This window comes from Trichoderma harzianum (assembly GCF_003025095.1).
Source record: "Trichoderma harzianum CBS 226.95 unplaced genomic scaffold M431scaffold_2, whole genome shotgun sequence".
NCBI lineage: Eukaryota > Fungi > Ascomycota > Sordariomycetes > Hypocreales > Hypocreaceae > Trichoderma > Trichoderma harzianum.
Window position 1 is genome coordinate 3,030,688 of NW_020209250.1, and position 17,380 is coordinate 3,048,067.

The 17,380-nt window shown below is 49.2% G+C and overlaps 6 protein-coding genes across 6 annotated transcripts; 4 read left to right on the forward strand and 2 right to left on the reverse strand.

The window, feature by feature from the left end:
- Positions 1–882: 882 nt before the first annotated feature.
- On the reverse strand, positions 883–2,173 carry M431DRAFT_107796 (hypothetical protein). The gene is made up of 2 exons (XM_024911657.1): positions 2,092–2,173; positions 883–2,039 (listed from the first exon to the last, which is right to left on the reverse strand). Exon 2 carries the CDS (start codon positions 1,882–1,884, stop codon positions 1,066–1,068), a length of 819 nt encoding a protein of 272 aa, XP_024779221.1. The 5' UTR covers positions 1,885–2,039; positions 2,092–2,173; the 3' UTR covers positions 883–1,065.
- A 2,343-nt stretch (positions 2,174–4,516) lies between these two features.
- M431DRAFT_74923 (hypothetical protein) lies at positions 4,517–6,393 on the forward strand (the record flags this gene model as incomplete). The annotated part of the gene is made up of 3 exons (XM_024922284.1): positions 4,517–5,027; positions 5,105–5,260; positions 5,333–6,393. The coding sequence occupies 3 exons, from the start codon at positions 4,517–4,519 to the stop codon at positions 6,391–6,393; spliced, it is 1,728 nt and encodes a 575-aa protein (XP_024779222.1).
- Positions 6,394–6,504: 111 nt separating this feature from the next.
- Positions 6,505–7,461, reverse strand: M431DRAFT_76468 (hypothetical protein; the record flags this gene model as incomplete). Its single annotated transcript, XM_024922466.1, has 1 exon — positions 6,505–7,461. The coding sequence occupies one exon, from the start codon at positions 7,459–7,461 to the stop codon at positions 6,505–6,507; it is 957 nt and encodes a 318-aa protein (XP_024779223.1).
- A 695-nt stretch (positions 7,462–8,156) lies between these two features.
- Positions 8,157–9,560, forward strand: M431DRAFT_74753 (hypothetical protein; the record flags this gene model as incomplete). Its single annotated transcript, XM_024922260.1, has 2 exons — positions 8,157–8,226; positions 8,347–9,560. The coding sequence occupies 2 exons, from the start codon at positions 8,157–8,159 to the stop codon at positions 9,558–9,560; spliced, it is 1,284 nt and encodes a 427-aa protein (XP_024779224.1).
- A 248-nt stretch (positions 9,561–9,808) lies between these two features.
- M431DRAFT_478613 (hypothetical protein) lies at positions 9,809–11,342 on the forward strand (the record flags this gene model as incomplete). Its single annotated transcript, XM_024915689.1, has 6 exons — positions 9,809–9,846; positions 9,983–10,090; positions 10,446–10,676; positions 10,733–10,942; positions 10,964–11,098; positions 11,165–11,342. 6 exons carry the CDS (start codon positions 9,809–9,811, stop codon positions 11,340–11,342), a joined length of 900 nt encoding a protein of 299 aa, XP_024779225.1.
- A 2,121-nt stretch (positions 11,343–13,463) lies between these two features.
- On the forward strand, positions 13,464–17,161 carry M431DRAFT_504493 (hypothetical protein). The gene is made up of 6 exons (XM_024918478.1): positions 13,464–13,557; positions 14,268–14,664; positions 14,735–14,943; positions 15,022–15,373; positions 15,448–16,111; positions 16,167–17,161. Exons 1-6 carry the CDS (start codon positions 13,477–13,479, stop codon positions 16,984–16,986), a joined length of 2,523 nt encoding a protein of 840 aa, XP_024779226.1. The 5' UTR covers positions 13,464–13,476; the 3' UTR covers positions 16,987–17,161.
- The last annotated feature ends 219 nt before the right edge of the window (positions 17,162–17,380 follow it).

Below are 17,380 nucleotides of genomic sequence, written 5' to 3' on the forward strand. Positions count from 1 at the left end.
CCATCCCAGGCACTAGCATTGATTCCACTCCGCAGACACGGTCCCGGTTGTGTGGCGATTGGCGAATGAATACGATGGATTTAAAGCATGTGGAAGGCTACATAGTACATCCAAGGCAAGATATGTCTCTGTGTGTTGTGAGTAAATATGTTTCACTATGAGATGTGTTGCCATCTACAGACGACTATACCCTGTACACAGCTACGCTTTTGCCACTCATGCGGAGGGAAACCTTTTATTTCCTTACTCACAGGCTAATATCTAATAAAACAAAATACTTAAGGTACCTAAGTAGCTCTTCAGTATCTGCTACTGCTGCCCTTTCTATTGTTATTAATATCTTTAAGTATCTGCTACTACTGTTATATATTTCTAGTATCTGCCATTATTGCTGTGTTTCTTTATCGGTAGTTGCTGATATTATTATTCATCATCAATCATGTAGTTAAAAATTGTAACATGGGACGCTGGATAGCAGAATTGGGGTGCTGGCTAGTATTTCCCAAACTTTACGCTGTGACACATGGCAATGTCTCTCCGAATACTGATGTATGAGTCCTTGCATTATCGCGTATTAACGACCCATTCCGAATACTACTCTGTATGTATTGTATGATACACACATGTAGTATATTTGGCGTAGCGTCTACCAAACTACACTATACAGGCCACGATGGGCAAGATCCACAAACTACGCTGTTCCTGAATACATGCATGCTTTCCCATGTGGAGAGTGGGAGTATAGAGTAGCAGCTCGCGTGACACATGTGCTGAACGCAAATTTTTTTCTTTGGCGAATAAACATGTGAAAGTGAATAGGTACATATGGCCGATATGGCAGGCAGGTGGTATGCTGTAAAGATGTATGACACAACATTGTTTGGCAGGTTATGAATCACGCGAATGCGATTTATACCATGAATCAAGTCCATCTATACTGTATATGTCATTTTCAATGGATATGGCTGTTAATAAACCAATCTTCACCCTTTACCCAATATTACTGTCGATGTTGTAAATCAAGTCGCTCCAAGTCCCGATACCGATTGCTCAAAGCTTGTCTATCTATATATGCCCCTGCATCAACAAATGGCACTCTCTTGCAAGTTTCCTAGCCTCAGCCGATAGAAGATCCTGCTCTTCACTCACTTGCAACAGCGTGCGTCGCCAAGTTTCCCAGTGTTGTGCCATCGTGCCTTGGACAGCATGCTGCTGTCCAGGTTGCCCGCCAAGCACAGGCCTTGACCAATTCCTCACCTCCTCTGGGTTCAAATCTTTCAACAGCTTTGTCCCGGCTACGGTAAGCCAAGCATGTATCTCGCCCACGACAACTTCTAGCCCTGGACGCCTCAAGCAAGCCAGGTTCAAGAGCTCGTACCCCCAGTTTTCTGTTACGCCGCCGAGACCTCGAACGTACAGTTTGGCTTCTACTGTACCAATCGAGGTATAATGTTGACGTACTTTGGCCTGTTTGTCCTCAGGTATTGGCTCTCCTATTATCTCCCAGCCGTTCAGGCCACGCATATGAGGCCGATACAAGTCACTCCACATGTTTCGAAGTCCAGGGAGAACTGCCCAGTTGATTGCGCCGGGCGGTAGTTCCTGAATGGATTCGAGAAGATTTAGCAGCTTCTCGCGCTCATCGCTCAACTCTACCAGGGCTTCGCACAGTAATCCCATGAGGCGATACAGTTTGGTGGGTGGGTTGGGGTCGTCCAGCACAGGCGCAGCTATTAATACCGCGGTCTCATTGGAAGTCAGGTTTCCATCGAGATAGTCGCCTAGGTAGATGAAAACATCCTCATCTTCGTGGTAGCCATCGCTCTGTTGTAGTTGTCGTATTTGAATGATATGTAGTTTGAGCCATTCCACCGTAGTCGGCATCGCGATTCTCTGATGACAAGACAGGATGATAAATATGGCAGAGAATGACAATACGGGATGTAGGATGAAAATTGGCACAAAGAAGATTTCGAAAAAAAATCGCCCAAGGTTGATGGCGTTTGTTCAGCTGGGCGATTGAAAGCTCCGGATATGGGCTAGCAGAATGTTAATTATTTGCGCTGCACTGTGTACGTGTATTCGCCTCACTGCAAGAAACTGTCGGGAGAGACCGCCAAACGGGAGGAAATTGAGTCAAGAATTGGCTCAAGCAAAGCTCAGCGAAAGATTGGATGGATTCAATAAAGCTGATACGATGATGTGCAGATCAGTTGGGCTGCTCTACATACCACCTACGTACATATACATTACATACATGCACTCGTAAGGGACAGGCTCACATCCACGTATCAATGCATATGCATACACCTACATGTACATATGCACATGTACGAGGCAGAAATGGCCTGGTCTTTTGAGGGGGGCTGCAAAGGTGCATGCCGCCATGTATGAACAACCTGGACGCATTAAGCGACTGTAACTCTGGTGACGCACCGCATCCAGCGGAAACACTCTCATGGTCGGATCCTACGGTTAGCCACGTCACCAAAGGAGTCGCCCTGCCGAAAGAGAAGAGTGGTGAGCATTGATGATGGTGAGCAACTCAGATTCATCAGTTGAACGCGAAGCAATGGTCCCTTGCATGAGTTATGCTAGTAAGACGAAACGAAGCCGGATCCTTGTCAAGTGTCAGAGAATAGCCGGACCCGGTAGTTGTTGAGATGGTAGCATCAGCCCCTAGTATCACCTAGTATCATCTCCACTAATACAAGGCAGACGCGTTTACAGAATATTAGATGTTGGAATAATTGAGAAGAATAAGGGCGGTCTATCTGGTCCTTGGCTCTATAATCTGACTCCCTCTAGAGCTTTACTATGGTGTGTTTCGGTTGGCGCTTCCGGCTGTGATTGTGCTTGCTTAGCCGACAAGATGACCAGGGTAAGTGGTGTTTGTCGAATGGAATTGGGCTCGCAGATTCATTCTCTCTGAATAGCATATTCTGCGTCTATAAAATACATTTTGATTGTATGAATCCTAAATAAGGTACTTATAGCCAACAAATTTGGACGAATAATTTTACCTTTTCGCATCTACTAACAGATATATTCATATATACAAACCTACTTCGTACTAGAGTTTGGGCTCCTATGTATCTTTGAATTCGTATACCTGCCTTCTCGTGGATTCGAGATACTAGATGTTTATTCCTAATGTTAACTACACAAGTAGCCTTAAAAACCTAGGCGTATCCCCTCAATCTGCGGATTGTGGCTGTCTTGGGTCCCTAGTATTCTTTGGCGTGTGACTTCAGCCCCTGTGGATTTAAGATCAAAAGCCTCACCACAAAGTGTAGTAGTACGGTGTGATATCAACTTAGAGCTCAAATCTACGCCGGTTTACATAGCAAAGCCGTAGGCGCCATCCTTCGGAACATGGATAACTTCCGCGGCAACGTCTAGCGAATTCAAATAGCCTGGACGATCCCCAGCTTAGCTTCAGCACAGACCGTTTATCAGATGATTTCAGCCAAGGTCACGGCTCCATCCTCAGTATGCATGTAGTAATGCTTGTTCATATCACCCGTGGACTCAAAGATAACAGACAACCGCCGGGGTGTAAGGGCGCTCTGATCATCTGCTACTGTGAACTATGTATTGTTGCAAAGCTAGGGAAGTGAGCGTATCTGAGAGCAGCCCTACCAGATAGTTTCTGATGCTCCGTCTCGGAGAGAAACCTCCTTGAGTATTGAACCTCCAGCCCTTAAAAGAGTTGGGTGCCGGGTTGCCCTTTCAAGTATTGCACGTATGTAGATCAAAAGGAGCTGAACGGGACAAAAAGGCGGATTTCAGGTGAAAAAGTCTTGTATAAAAATTCACTACCTTCAACTGCTAGGCATTGATTTATAGCTTTGATTGCCATCTGATTAGCAATACTTGGCGAAAAATACGTGCAAGCGGGGAGACACTACGAACAAGCACTCGCTGAGCCGCCCACATATACAATCATAGTGTTGAAACCCATATTGTCGTCGTAAAAGGTATGGAGTGCGGAGAGCACCTGGTCGCTCGCATCTCATGTGTGGGCCGCGCCATGTTACATCAGGGCCTGCCTGTCACTGTCATACTGTACAGAGCACAGAGAGGTATTACATGATGCTACTCCAGAGACTGTCTCGGATTAGTATAGACTTACGCGCATTCACGGGGTATTACGAGATGCGCTCTCGGGAGACTTCCTATCCGTGTATACAAATGTCATTCGGGCTACTAAAAGGTAATTGCTGTGAAACCGTGTTTTATTACCTTGTTGATCCTTGCCGCCCTTATTCTTGTTTGTGCTCAGACCATTGATCCCATCGGGACACAGACATGGAACATTGAGCTTTGTACGAGTATACTGATATTTGAAATACACGAGGATGTCAATCGCTGCTTCATACATACAAGGAGCGGCTGCTTATTTAGTTTCCCACCGCCTCGTAGTAGCCTCATGTTGTCATTCCCTTGTCTTTATTCGTATTCCGCGGCCAGTTAGAAGTCCTCAAATCGCATTATCCGCCTCGACGGCCACAAGATGCGGTCTGCTTATGTGCACGCGATCTGGGGCCTGCTAGTCCACAACAGTCTTGCTGCTTTGGCCCCGTCCGCAACTATTCCGGATGGTGATGTAACCTACCGGGGTATCAATCGCAATGGGGTGGAAGCGTTCTTGAACATAGCATATGGCATGTCCACGTCCGGCGCGCATCGTTTCAAACCGCCTCGACTTCATGTGCCGGTCCCTGGGAGTACCATCTATGCGGATGCGTATGGGCCGACTTGTCCTCAAGCCTTGGGAGGCTGGGTAGCGCCCTTGTCTTTGACGAATGTCACTCGGATTTCGGAAGACTGCTTGAATCTCAACATTGTGAGACCAAAAGGAACAAAACCAGATGACTTGCTTCCTGTTATGATATATATCCACGGTGGTAGCTTTTGGGCCGGCCAAAACAGCGAGATAACTACTACTCCAGATGGCTTAATTCTTGAATCGGTCAAGAATGGGCTCCCAATTATGCATGTTGGCATGAACTATCGCCTTGGGTGTAAGTTGTTATGACGTTCAATGTTCCATGGGTATATGAGGTTAGAGCTGAGTGTGCCATGGCTTACACGGATACAGTCTTTGGGTTCGCTCAGTCTGATGCTCTGAAGGCGGAGCGCTCGAATAATGCTGGATTGAGAGACCAACGACTTGCTATGGAGTGGGTTCGAGACAACATTGAGCATTTTGGTGGCGATCCTTCTAAAATAACAGTATTTGGTCAATCTTCCGGAGGTATGTGATTTATATCATCTATGAGTGCGCAAGTATCGCCATTGCTGACTGAGAGCTTCTATGACGATGTAGGTCTGGCCGTGGGTATGCACGTCCTATCATTTGGTGGCAAGCAGCCTGTGCCCTTTCGCAATGCAATCGCCTCAAGCGGTGCCTTGGAGCCTGGAGTCGTTTCAAATATAACAGAAAATGCCATGAAAGCCGTTGTCGACTATGTTGGATGCAATGAGACCGATTTTCACTCTTCCGATACCCTACTTTGTCTTCGTAACCACAGCATGGACTCTTTACTCCAGGCCTCTCTGAAGACTTATCGATCTGATATCAACGTTGGCGACATCTGGCTACCTTCCATCGACGGCGATTTCCTCCCAGAGTGTCCTGCAGCTCTCCTCAGTCAAGGGAAATTTGCCAAGAATCTCAATGTGATATTGAGTTGGTGTGAGGACGATGTCACACTCTTTACTGACGAGAGCATCTCGACTGCCGACGACACTCGAAATTTCATCGCGAATTATGTGCCGAATTTGTCTAGTGGAAATCTTGATGAGCTTCTCTCGCTTTATCCTGGGTCTGATTTCGCCACCAACGGAGAGTTGTCCGCAGAGTTCTATCGTTCCGCCAGGATATTTCGAGATATTGTCATGACATGCCCGGCTCTTTATTTTGGCGAAGGTGTTGCCGAGCAGAATGCAAATACAGTGTACTTTTACCACTGGAACCAGACTATTTTGGGTCCTGTTTTGGAGCATCTTGGCCATCCTCCTGGCATGGGGCCTATTCACACGGCTGAGTTCGCATACGTCTTCGGAAACCTCTCGCACTATAAGATGGATGGCGTTCCATTCAACCCTTCGCCTTCTGATCTTGAGCTTACCGTCAGGGCTTCTAGATCATTCTCGACTTTTGTTGGTGTTGGTAAAACGGGACTACCAAACCGCAACACGTTTCGGGGTTTCCAACCAGCCTTTGAAAAACCAGGGCAGACCCAGGTCTTTGTCGTTGGGGGACCGGATGAGGGCCTCTCTTACATTGATGGGCTACAGGCTAATCGGGCTTTGGCCTCGCAGAAAATTAGAGAGCGATGTTCTTTTCTTAATTCAGAGGACGTTTTGAAAGAGCTCGGAACTTAAACTAGATGCTGTGGTTTCTGCAAACACTTCGCTATTCCGAAAGACATTAGTTCGTCTAGATTACGCCTTTAAATGTTGTACATTTCATTGCTGAGACATTCTCAGCCCTGATTATTTGAACCCTACATTTACAATTTGCTCCAGCGTTTTGAATCCATCGTGGGCGTATCCTTTTGTGACGTCTACTTTGTACTGCTTTCCGTCCACCTTGATAATGCCGTATCCTACATCTGTCCATGCCCCCCTCACACCCTGAAACATGTTCACAAAAGCTCGGCCAATCCTTCGGAAAGGCATGGTGAAGAGATGTTCCATATCGAATTTGAACAAGGCCTTCTTCCGCGCCTCTTCTTCAAGCTGAAGCTCGAGTCGTCTCAGCTCCGGCACATATTCGCTCGGAAGTGAGAAGCGGGTCTTGAGTGCAACATTGTCGAGCTCTGTCCTAATGACCTTGGGCTGAAGTAAGGGGACCATTCGCTTGACTGTCACTTCGAGTTGGGGCACGCCAGCGGCGATTCCTGGTCGTGTGGCCGCTTGGCCCGCCGCTTGAAGGGGTGGCAGCACTCGGATGCTGCTGACGATGTTGGGGGTCTTTGAGATGAGATAGAAGCCCATGGCTCCGAGCAGAGCATATGACGCCCCAAAGGTAAAGCCGACCCATTGCGGGATGCCTTCTGGCTGCTGGATGGCCGTTGGGCCGGTCAGCACCGTCCAGGTGATTATAGATAAGCCACTCGACCAGCATCCGAAATAGAACCAGAAATGTGAGGGCGCTTCATATAGTAGAGTTGGCGTCTGCTTGGACGCCAAGCTCTTCACAAAGGCATATCGACTGGGGGCTATTGAAGCTGAGGGAGACGCGGGAGAATTCGTTTGGCTGGTTGGTGATTTCGATCTGATATCTTTAGGGAGTTTCGGTTGAGGCTTCGGTGTCGCAGAGGCGCGCAGTCGCAATGATGCTGTGAAGAATCGGGATTGAGTGGATGTGAGGTCTGGGAGAGTTGTTCGCGGGGTCAAGGGCGCCCGAGGGCATGGGAAGAGGCGAAAGCCCCTCGCGAAGCTCGCCATAGTTAGGCGGCAGCAGTGAGTTGAAGATCTGTTGACGAATGAACTGTGATAGAATTGACGCTGGGTGGCTCAATTGGCTTCTGGTGTCATAAAGCGGCCGCCATCACTTGCAATGGCCGATGTGGTGAAGCTATCGAAAGCACTTACATGTAGAAAATGTTGATATCAGGCGATCTAAGAACTGCCGTATCTGTGGGCTTGCGCTAAGATAACAAGTTAAGCCTGTACCTAGGCCGAGAGCATGTTAAGTGTGTGCGTCCATGTCCCTAGAAAACAGCGCATTCTCCACTTGCGCTACAGGACAGCTGTTGTACCTTAAGGTGTTAGTACTTGATGAATGGGATTTCACAGAGCATCAAATGGGTTACGGATAATGTAATATGACAATAATTTGAAGAATAAATGCCTTGTAATAACCGCGTAATTGTTTTTTTGTTTTTTGTTTGTCTCAAATATGAATTCTCTTGATCCCATGTAAAAATAGCTTCCACGAATTCTTCCGTGCGGCATTCCGTTAGTACCAGAAACTTCCCGGCGCCTTGCACCCCACCAAAAAAAGGCCCGTGGTCTGTGCGCGCCTTTCAACAGAGCCGATTCCCAACAGCAAAGAAAGCTCTCATCTGCGAGTATTTGAGCCTCTTCGCTTGAGCATCACCACCAAAATCCCGCCTTTGCCTCTGGTCAATTGGGCTCCAATGGCTTCACTTGCGGCGGCGTGCCGCATTTCATCCCGCCTTGCCAGCGGCCGAGCCGCCCGCGGTACGTGTCCCGCCCCGTGCGCCGTTGCGCGCAACCCTCCCACCGGAGTATAAAATGCAAAAGACAACATGGACGGAGATATGCAGAGAAGAGACAGTAGCTAACATGGCATGGCCGCTTCTACAGGCTTCACCACTTCGTCGCGATGCCTCGCTGCCCAGAACTTCACCATGCCGGCCCTCTCCCCCACAATGACGGAAGGAAACATCGCCAGCTGGAAGGTTAAAGAGGGCGATACCTTCAGCGCCGGCGACGTCCTGCTCGAGATCGAAACCGACAAGGCTACCATGGATGTTGAGGCCCAGGATGAAGGTATCATGATGAAGATTATCTCCCAGGATGGTAGCAAGAGCGTCCAGGTAGGCACTCGAATTGCCGTTTTGGCCGATGCCGGAGACGATATCAGCGCTCTTGAGCTGCCTGCGGATGAGCAGCCCCAGCAGTCAGCCCAGAGCACCTCACAGCCCTCAGCTCCTGCGCCGCGGGAAGAGCCAAAGTCTGCTGCGAAGCCCTCTGCAAAGCCAGAATCCGCTGCCAGCGGAACCTACGAGCACAATTATCCTCTGCTTCCCTCAGTCGGCCTTCTTGTACACGAACATGACATCAGCAAAGAGGATCTGAGCAAGATCAAGGGCACGGGACCCAGCGGACGACTACTAAAGGGCGACGTACTGGCCTTTATCGGTGCTATCAACGCCGATCGCCCCGCCCAGGTGTCTTCGCATTTCAGCAAGCTGGCCCATCTGGACTTGAGCAATATCAAAGTAGCTGAGAAGAAGGCTCCTGCTCCTAAGGCGTCCGAGGCTGCCTCTAAAGCCCCGAAAGCTGCTCCCAAGGAGGAAAAGGTCCTTGTCCAGCTCCCCATCTCATTGGAGAATGTTGTGCAGCTGCAAAGACGTCTCCAGGATTCCGCCGACGTTTCCGTCTCAACGGCCACATTCATCTCCAAGGCCACAGCATTTGCAAACAGCCGTCTACCTGCCGTGCCTCATGCGCCAACTGCCAGTGAGTTGTTCGACGAGGTTCTTGGCCTAGGCAAGGCCAAAGCTACCAAATTCTCTCAGGGAGCCTATGTTCCCACCATCCCCGATTACTCATTCACTGCCTCTCGGAGAACCTCTGCCCCCAAGTCCGACATTATTGACATCTTGGCCGGCCCTGCCAAAAAGTCCAGCTCATCGTCAGCCCAACGGGCTGCCCCCAGGCTCGATGCTAGACTTGCTGCCGATGGATTTCACACCTTCAGCCTGCTGGTTCCCAAGGAAGAAAAGGCCAGGGCCGAGCTGTTCTTAGAGCGATGCAAGCTCGCCCTGGAGGAAGTGCCCGAGACATTGATATGAATTTGAACCCCTTCTTGTCAGCTGAATTGTAATTATAATCATGTCCCCCAAAACTAGACTTTTCAATTATACTTAAACACCATCTTCATTGTCACGTTTCTACTTGTTTCATGAAACTGGATTGACTTCAGGGAGAGCAGGAACAGGAAGCGGCTGAAATTTTAGGGGGGACTCTAACCCATTCTCAGATTGGTCTTTGGTGGAGAGGTCAAGGTAATTTGCAGTCAGTGTTCGGCAGGGAGAGCACAATGTCATTGTCAGCGGCTCATCTGACCCTTGGACACAGGTCAGTGTCGAGACACGGTACGCCGGGCGTAATCCGAGAGAAAGGTGGCTTGCAGCTCGGCGTCGAAAGCTAACACTGACTGGGACGAATTGGGACCTTCGCCAATGTTCGGTAAGCAGGGATACATACTGTTCAGGTTGCCATTGCTGCAATTGCTGTTGCTACCTACTGCTACTACTGCTACTACTGCTACTACTGCTACTACTGCTACTACTGCTACTACTGCTACTATTTTGTGCTACGTGTGAGCGATGTTTGTCCGACTGGCTTGGTTTCGGGAGTGAAGGCCACACGCCAGAGCAATTGCAGAACAGGGATGACTTGTCCCATGCATAAACCCTTTTCTGCCCCCAAATCCCTCCTTTTTTTTCTTGCAATATCCCCGTGTCTTAGACACCAGTGTCCGCCTCGTTATCCCAAGAGCGATTGAGAACAACTGCCTTGTCCCATGATCCTTGCTGTGGTTTCACAGCAGAGCGATAGCTTGTGATCTTCAGCCCGAAAGATTTCGACGTTTTCTAATTCTAACCCAGCTGTGCTGTAGGTAGGATTGCTCTTCATGGCCTAGCGCCTCACCACTAACGACGAAATGGTTGCAGCACGGCAAGATTCGACGTTGGACTTCCCCCTTCGAAGCTCTACCACACTCACACTACTCTTTGGCCAAATGCAAGGGTGATCAGGCACGTGGACACTCGCGGCGATGCCGCATCTTGGAAACATCGAATAGCACGCGTCAAGGCCTGGTTGTCCATTTCCAATCATCCCATGGCGCGGCAGCCAGACCCCGAGCTTTCTACACCGGCTGTAGCTTACTGTTCCGTCATTGGGTATGTGAGGCCAGCGGGGTACGCTCGGTGAATGTAGCATGGATGATATGCATCAGGTACGAAGTACGTGGCGCAAGGGATGCTCGCAGCCATCAGGCTCTCAAGTTTATGCGGGCGCTAGTCTTCGGTCTAGACTTGCGCGGACATCGATCTTGGACTCTCGACAGCATTGGTGACCATCGATTTGCAAACTACTGCTATCTAAACGCATGCGAGGGGGCGCCATTTGCATTCAGACGTGTCTACGCAGGCTCATCGAGAAGCATGTGACTATCTTTTTGTTCAAGCCCCTACGCAATCGACACGGCGTTAAGAGCCAGACCGCTGTGGACAAAGGCAACGAAGCATGAGCTGGCTGTTGTCACATTATGCTCGCCAAGTGGCACGAACCGTCTCCAGGGCTCGGGTATATCGACCTGGGTGTACGCGAAGCTCAGACGTCGTTGAAGTGTATGTACTAACGGGATAAGCCGCTTCGCTATTTTCAGACACCAAGCTGGCAACATCGGCACTATGACCGCCAGTTTGAAATTGGGGGCGAGTACCGCGAGTACCGAACGCAGTACCCAGTACTTCCCTGGATGCTTGCCTGTCGACTTTGACTCTTTTCGTCATTCTGACGCTCTGGCACTTCTTCGAATCGTGGGCGGATCTTGTCTTACTTGAATATCCCGGTAATTTTACTTGTGACTACGAAACAAAATATGAGAGGATGAAGGATATGCTGTGTATCCTGAGTTTCATCCACCCAAGAGGGAAAAAAATTCGTTTCTCCTCACTTTTTTCGAACCAACGGCACACACGTCAGTTCCAACACGCACATCCATGGTGAGAAAAATTACACAAGGCTGCGATGCCCAACTATGCACATTTAATCGTTTGGCCTCGTTAGACTGACAAGCGCTCCACTCCTTGATGGCCCGTCCACAATTGCGCTTACACGAGGGCCCCCAGTATTCGTTCTGGATAGATACTGTGATGGTTATGTTATTTTCCGAGTGGATTGCATAGAAGATTGCATGTGCCGTCCCGTGTTCATGACAAGGAGAGACAGTGTTGCGAGCCCCCCTCAGCTCTCTCTTTCTCTCTCACTCTCTCTATTTCTCTCCCTATCTCCTCCATGGGGGGCGTACAGGATTTCGTGATCATTGGCCCCCATCCAAGTTGAACGTATCAACCTGTTGGCGTTTGCTGCTCTTAATGATCATCAGCTAGTGCCAAACCGCTGGCTTTCCTTCTTTTGACACCCTTGATGACGCTTTCCTGTGGGGGAAATGTAAAATATCCACGCTACATCACATAAAGAACGACCCAGTAATTCGTCTCTCGTTTAAACGATGAGGGATACGCCCGAAGCCTTTCGATAAGCGTGCTTGGTACATGAAGTTCTCCATAATCTTGGCTGGACCGATGGTACGGCCAATCCCAGGTCTGTCTTTATATGTATGTATTACGGGATATGACCAACACTAACAGCTATCCCGACGGCAGCAGCTCAAAATCTTCTTATCATCCTCGAATGTTTCAGCTGCCAATAAAGCTTCCCCGAAAGGTTGCTTTGGCCAGGATGCTTAAATGACATGCGCGGTACTAGAGTCGCACTGTCTCATAGGCCCATGTCCATGCTGAATGGAGATACATCAAACTGATGCTATACATACAGCTGCAGAGCGGTCTGAGATGGTGAAGGAGCCAAGTCTCCACCTCAAGCGCAATCGGTGCAAGCCCAACTGGGCCTCAAGCTCCTAACTCGGACGGAGATGGTAGCTGCCTTCCCGGCCAGCTCAGTGCTATTTGCGGCGAGGCTCAGACAAGAGAGAATACCAGGGACTACGGAGCTGAGCCCATCCTTGACGCCACTGTTTCCATGTTCATGTCTTTTGCAGAAGCCTTGAACGGTCCTCATTCGTGTTAGATACTCCGTGCCTTTAGACCTCCAAGATGAGAGAGATCTCCGCTACGTCACCGATGGGCAGCAGGCATGAATTCAAAGCCCGACGCCAAGAGGGCCTTTGGGACAACGAGCAAACAGTGTTGGAACGATCAGGCGGGTGCTACGCCCTAGTACATCTTTACCAATCACTCGGAGTCATTAATCCAATGAGGACTTGCCACAGACCACCAAACGGCATATGCTTGAGTCCGAACAGCTCGGGGGTGTGTATTTGCTCCTGTCCCACCCACACGTCAGGCAAATCGCACACCGGTTCCCTTTTGCTAGGTTGATATTTCCCCAGGTGTCACCATTCTTTCAAAAGGTTTGGCTCTTTCAGTCTGACATTACATCCAGCTATCCACTCAATTCGAAGCCGTCGTCGGGCTGTCTCTGCACCAGGGGGTGTTGTGTTAACATCATTCACCCATGGAATAGGGACTTGTCTCGTCCGTCTGCTCAGTTGTCATTCCAATCTGCATACTCCCGATCCAATCTTACAGCCATCGCTTCCCAAGAGCCCTTCACTAGCGGGCTAACATCTACGCCGGGAAGACCCTTGAGCATAGGGAGTGACGGGGCGATAACCTCCCATCATAGCATTGGGGGAAGTTTGTGCCTTACCGCCACGTGGGCACTTCTTACTTCTCGCCGACTCTTTTGCCAAAGAGCTCACGAGACGCGGGGGTTAGCAAAAACCAAAGCCTTATAAGTGCACGATGACGGTAGACGAGCTGTCGTGGAGGCTTTGCGAATTGCTCTACGGTAGCTGGTGCCTCCGCCTTTGGTAGCTATTACAAGAAAGGAACGATACCCGGTTTCGCAAAGAGGGCATCTGTCGGATGCACAGCACTCCTCTCGCCCCTCATGACCCGACCCAGAGTTCCTGACGACAAGCGGCAAAGGACTGCGCGTGCCTGTGATTCTTGCAAGCGCCGGAAGCAGAAGGTGAGCCTACGAGTCATCAGTCATATTTCATTCAGTTGGCCCTAGAGGATTTGGGGCTTGTTACTTTTCTTTTTGTGTACACTCCAAGACAAGGCACACACACTTCGCACTCACACTCACACACAACCTCTGTCTCTCTCTCTCTTTCTCTCGCACACGCATCCTCACACTCACACACGCGCGCGTTCCCCCCCAAAAGAAAGAAAGACAAAAGAAAAAAACAAGGAAAAGGGGCCTTGACCTCGCGGCTTTATTTGCGCTATTACACATTCCCACGCTCCAATTTCTGACTATCGAATGTCGCGATATGCATGTCACCCCCAACATGCGTTCGGTGTACGGAATATGGGCAGTTCGTGCGGGAAAAAGGTGGTATTTTCTTACTTCAGCTGCAGCGATCTATTCCGAGCGAGGCGAAACCATATGCGAGTGAGCGGTGGTTTTTTTGATTGCACAGCATATGTACATTTCGTATATGTCTGTGCAATGTGACAGATCTTCTACATTCAACCAGCGCCCGGCTTTAACATGGCTTGACCGGCATAAGTGTGTTGGCAAGCGGACGCATTGCCCCTTTGGAGAAACCAGGCCGTCCGCAGTGTATCATACAAAAAGCAAGCTGCATGGAAAACGCCTTCGCTAAGAGTCTCGCATGCTACTCTCGTCGTCTCGGTTATGTACACTGCATGAGCTGACTTTTTGCTTCCAAGTGTAATGGCCTTCACCCGTGCAACACGTGTATCAAGAGGAACTTGATATGCGACTACACGGACGGTCGAGGCCCTGCCAAACTCATGGCAGTCCATACGACGACCTCTCCGACACAGCAAAGCAACGCCTCTGACTCTGTTGATGCCGTCGGCGCAACTCCTGTCCGCGAAGCCACGCTCGAGACGTCCCCGAAGAGAGCATCCAAGCAAGCCAAGGCGGCGCGACAGGCGAAAAGGAGAAGCCAGGGCAAGGGAAAATATTCTCGCAATGTCTATGAGGTTTCTTCCGTCAGCGAGGGGGATGAAAGCGTCCGCCAGAGTACGGCGTCGGAATCGGACGAAGAGGCCGAAGTTATTGGTCAAATTAGAATGCTGCAGGACCCCATGAAACGGCTCCGTAAGTAGACATTTTTTAATTCCCTTGGTCAAAATTTCTGGACCGTTTGGCTGATGTCAATCAATTGCAGTTTATATCGGAGACTCGTCCACTCTTTCGTATCTGCAGTTAATCCGTATGATTGTTTTTAACACGACTGGGTCGTCTGCGTTTACAGATGATCCCAGCCGACACCACATCTTGGAGCCCGCTACAGCAACATCTTCGAGTTCCATGATTCAGTATATGCTGCCCAATAGAGATGTATCGAATTTCTTGGCTCAATCTTATTTTGTTAATGTATGTGCCGACAATACCTCCCTACTTTACCCCCCCCCCCCCCCATCGCATTACGGCCAATGGCTAATCCCGCTACAGACCAATGCTCTCATAGAACTGTTTGATCGAGCAACTTTTTATCAGTATCTAGATGCATGTTATTCGACCCCATTGGAGGTCAATTCTTCGACACTTTGTTTGGTTTATCTGACTTTGGCAATTGGTTTTGTTCTTGCAACACCAGCCCCGAACAGCCCTGAGGAGCTGATGATGAAGAGTTTCCCAGAAGGGCCCGAAGGACGGGCAGAAACCCTGTTTCGGGCTGCAAAGTGTCTTAGTGATCCTCTGAATGTGGCTGAACATGCGGATTTATGGACTATTCAGGCCTGGACACTGATGGCGTTTTACATGTTGATTGTATCGAAGCGCAACGCGGCATACGCATATTGCGGTTAGTAGATTTCTCCTCCAACTTCATTTTGACTTCTTTTTCTTTCCCCTTTTCTATCCTAACACGAGCCTTAGGAATGGCTGTTCGCTCTGCGTATTCCCTGGGCTTGCATCGCATCCGGGACACAATGATGAAGTTTGACGATGAATCCGCAAGGCGGAACCTCTGGAGAAGTTTATTTGTTCTAGACAGGTTTCTTGCTGCGGCTCTTGGGCGTCCTGCTGCGATATGCGAGGAAGACTGTTCGAGTGATGCGTTACATTCGCCAGCAGCAGCCCAGCAGGAAGAAGTTATTAGGACTGTTAACCTTGACGCGTCTGTGCGAATTTCCAAGTCCATCGGCACAATGCTGAAGAAGGTTTACTCGGAACGAAAGATTTCAACCAAGTTGGCTCAGGAGATTGTTGACGACTGCCAGTTGTGGGCTTTTAACGGCGATCCGTCCTTGGCAGCGCACGATCTCCTCCACCGCAAGGCGCCGGCGGAAACGGGGATCCCCATCTTGCATGTGCAGCTGCTTCATTACCACTCAATCCTTCTCCTAAGCAGGCCGTTTTTTATTGATCTTTTGGTGAAGACGCGGCCAACGATCTCAAATGATGTGGAGCCTTTCCATCGAACATTTACGAGATCAGAGAAGTTTTCTCAGGCTTGCGTGGCGGCGTCGACTCATTCAGTGACGCTCATTCAGGCGGCGTTTGAAGCAAAGTATTTGCCGCGACGCAACCCATTTATCTTGTAAGTGCATTAGTCGGATTCACTCAAGACGATCAACTAATAATCACGTTTGCAGATATTACCTTTTTGCGGCGGCGCTGATTATCTTGAGTAATGAGTTTGCTGGACTATATGAGAACGAGCAATACGCAGACTCTATGAGGAGCGCAATCAATATCATGGAGTACTGCGCCGTTGTAGACGTTCAAGCTCAAAGAATGCTCTACATTCTAAAGTCATTCTTGGCAGACGTGGAGAAGCATTTGAAGTCCTCGGTACCAAACGAGCAATCTGAGCTCGCCCTGCCAGAGTGCCACATCGGTGACCCTGAGGAGGTTTTGCACACGAGAAGACAGAGCCTCACTGCCCGTCGCAACCACCACCATCATCACCAGCCTTCTACCCCTATTGGCGGAGGATCCTCTTCCGATGCTATGGAATACTACCATCACATCGAGACGGATGCTCGGCAATCGAGTGTTCATATTCAGAGCATGGGGCCCCTAGTGATGAGGGGAGAGCGTGGAATGCCTTCTTCTGCCACCACTAGCCCGACAGTGCCGAGGCGCTCAAACGCCCCTCGCTCACTTTATCGGCGAGCAGACCTCACGCTCGTGAAGCCAGACCGCATGGGAATCGAACAAGAGTTTGAAGAGTTCGATCAAATCAGCCCGGCTGATTTGATGTCGCCCATGGATTCAGAGGAGACCAAAGTTTACACGCACGACTATAGCTCGGCGATGATGTCTCACGGAGAGCAAGCGGCTTTCCAGGCCCACCATGGCGGTAGCCAAGGCTTCAGGGGTTATTCTACTCCTGGCGTGTCGTCGAGTACGAGTCGGGAGGCGGAGAGAGCTCACTTTGGCGGACATTATTTGTACGTCAATGAGAAGTGAGCTACTTGGAGGCGTTGAGAGTAAGTTGGGAGAAGGAGACGAGGACAATATTATTTTTGTAGAAGGTGTTGGTCGGGAAAGAAAAAAAAATAGTTTGAAACCCTTTATTTTATCTCGACATCATCAAGACGACGAAGGATTGTCCTACTTGAGGGGATGTGGAAGAAGAGTAAGAATGAAGGTTTTTTTTTATATATACATTTTTTATTTTTTATATTTTTTTTTTTTTCACATTCGTTTATTTTTTCTTCCCTTTGTTTATATCTTTATCACTATATTCAAGAAAAATCGAATCTATATAGCAGTTCACTCCATGTTAGTCTCTTTCTTGCCTGAAAGCCATTTGTCGTGAAAACTACCCAAACCTATAAAATTCTATGGGAAGCCGGCTATC

Coding starts and splice junctions, on each gene's coding strand:
- M431DRAFT_107796 (XM_024911657.1), bottom strand. CDS start 1,884: ATGCCGACTACGGTGGAATGGCTCAAACTACATATCATTCAAATACGA.
- M431DRAFT_504493 (XM_024918478.1), top strand. CDS start 13,477: ATGACCCGACCCAGAGTTCCTGACGACAAGCGGCAAAGGACTGCGCGT. Junction 13,558..14,267: donor GCAAGCGCCGGAAGCAGAAG/GTGAGCCTACGA, acceptor TTTGCTTCCAAG/TGTAATGGCCTTCACCCGTG. Junction 15,374..15,447: donor CGCGGCATACGCATATTGCG/GTTAGTAGATTT, acceptor CACGAGCCTTAG/GAATGGCTGTTCGCTCTGCG.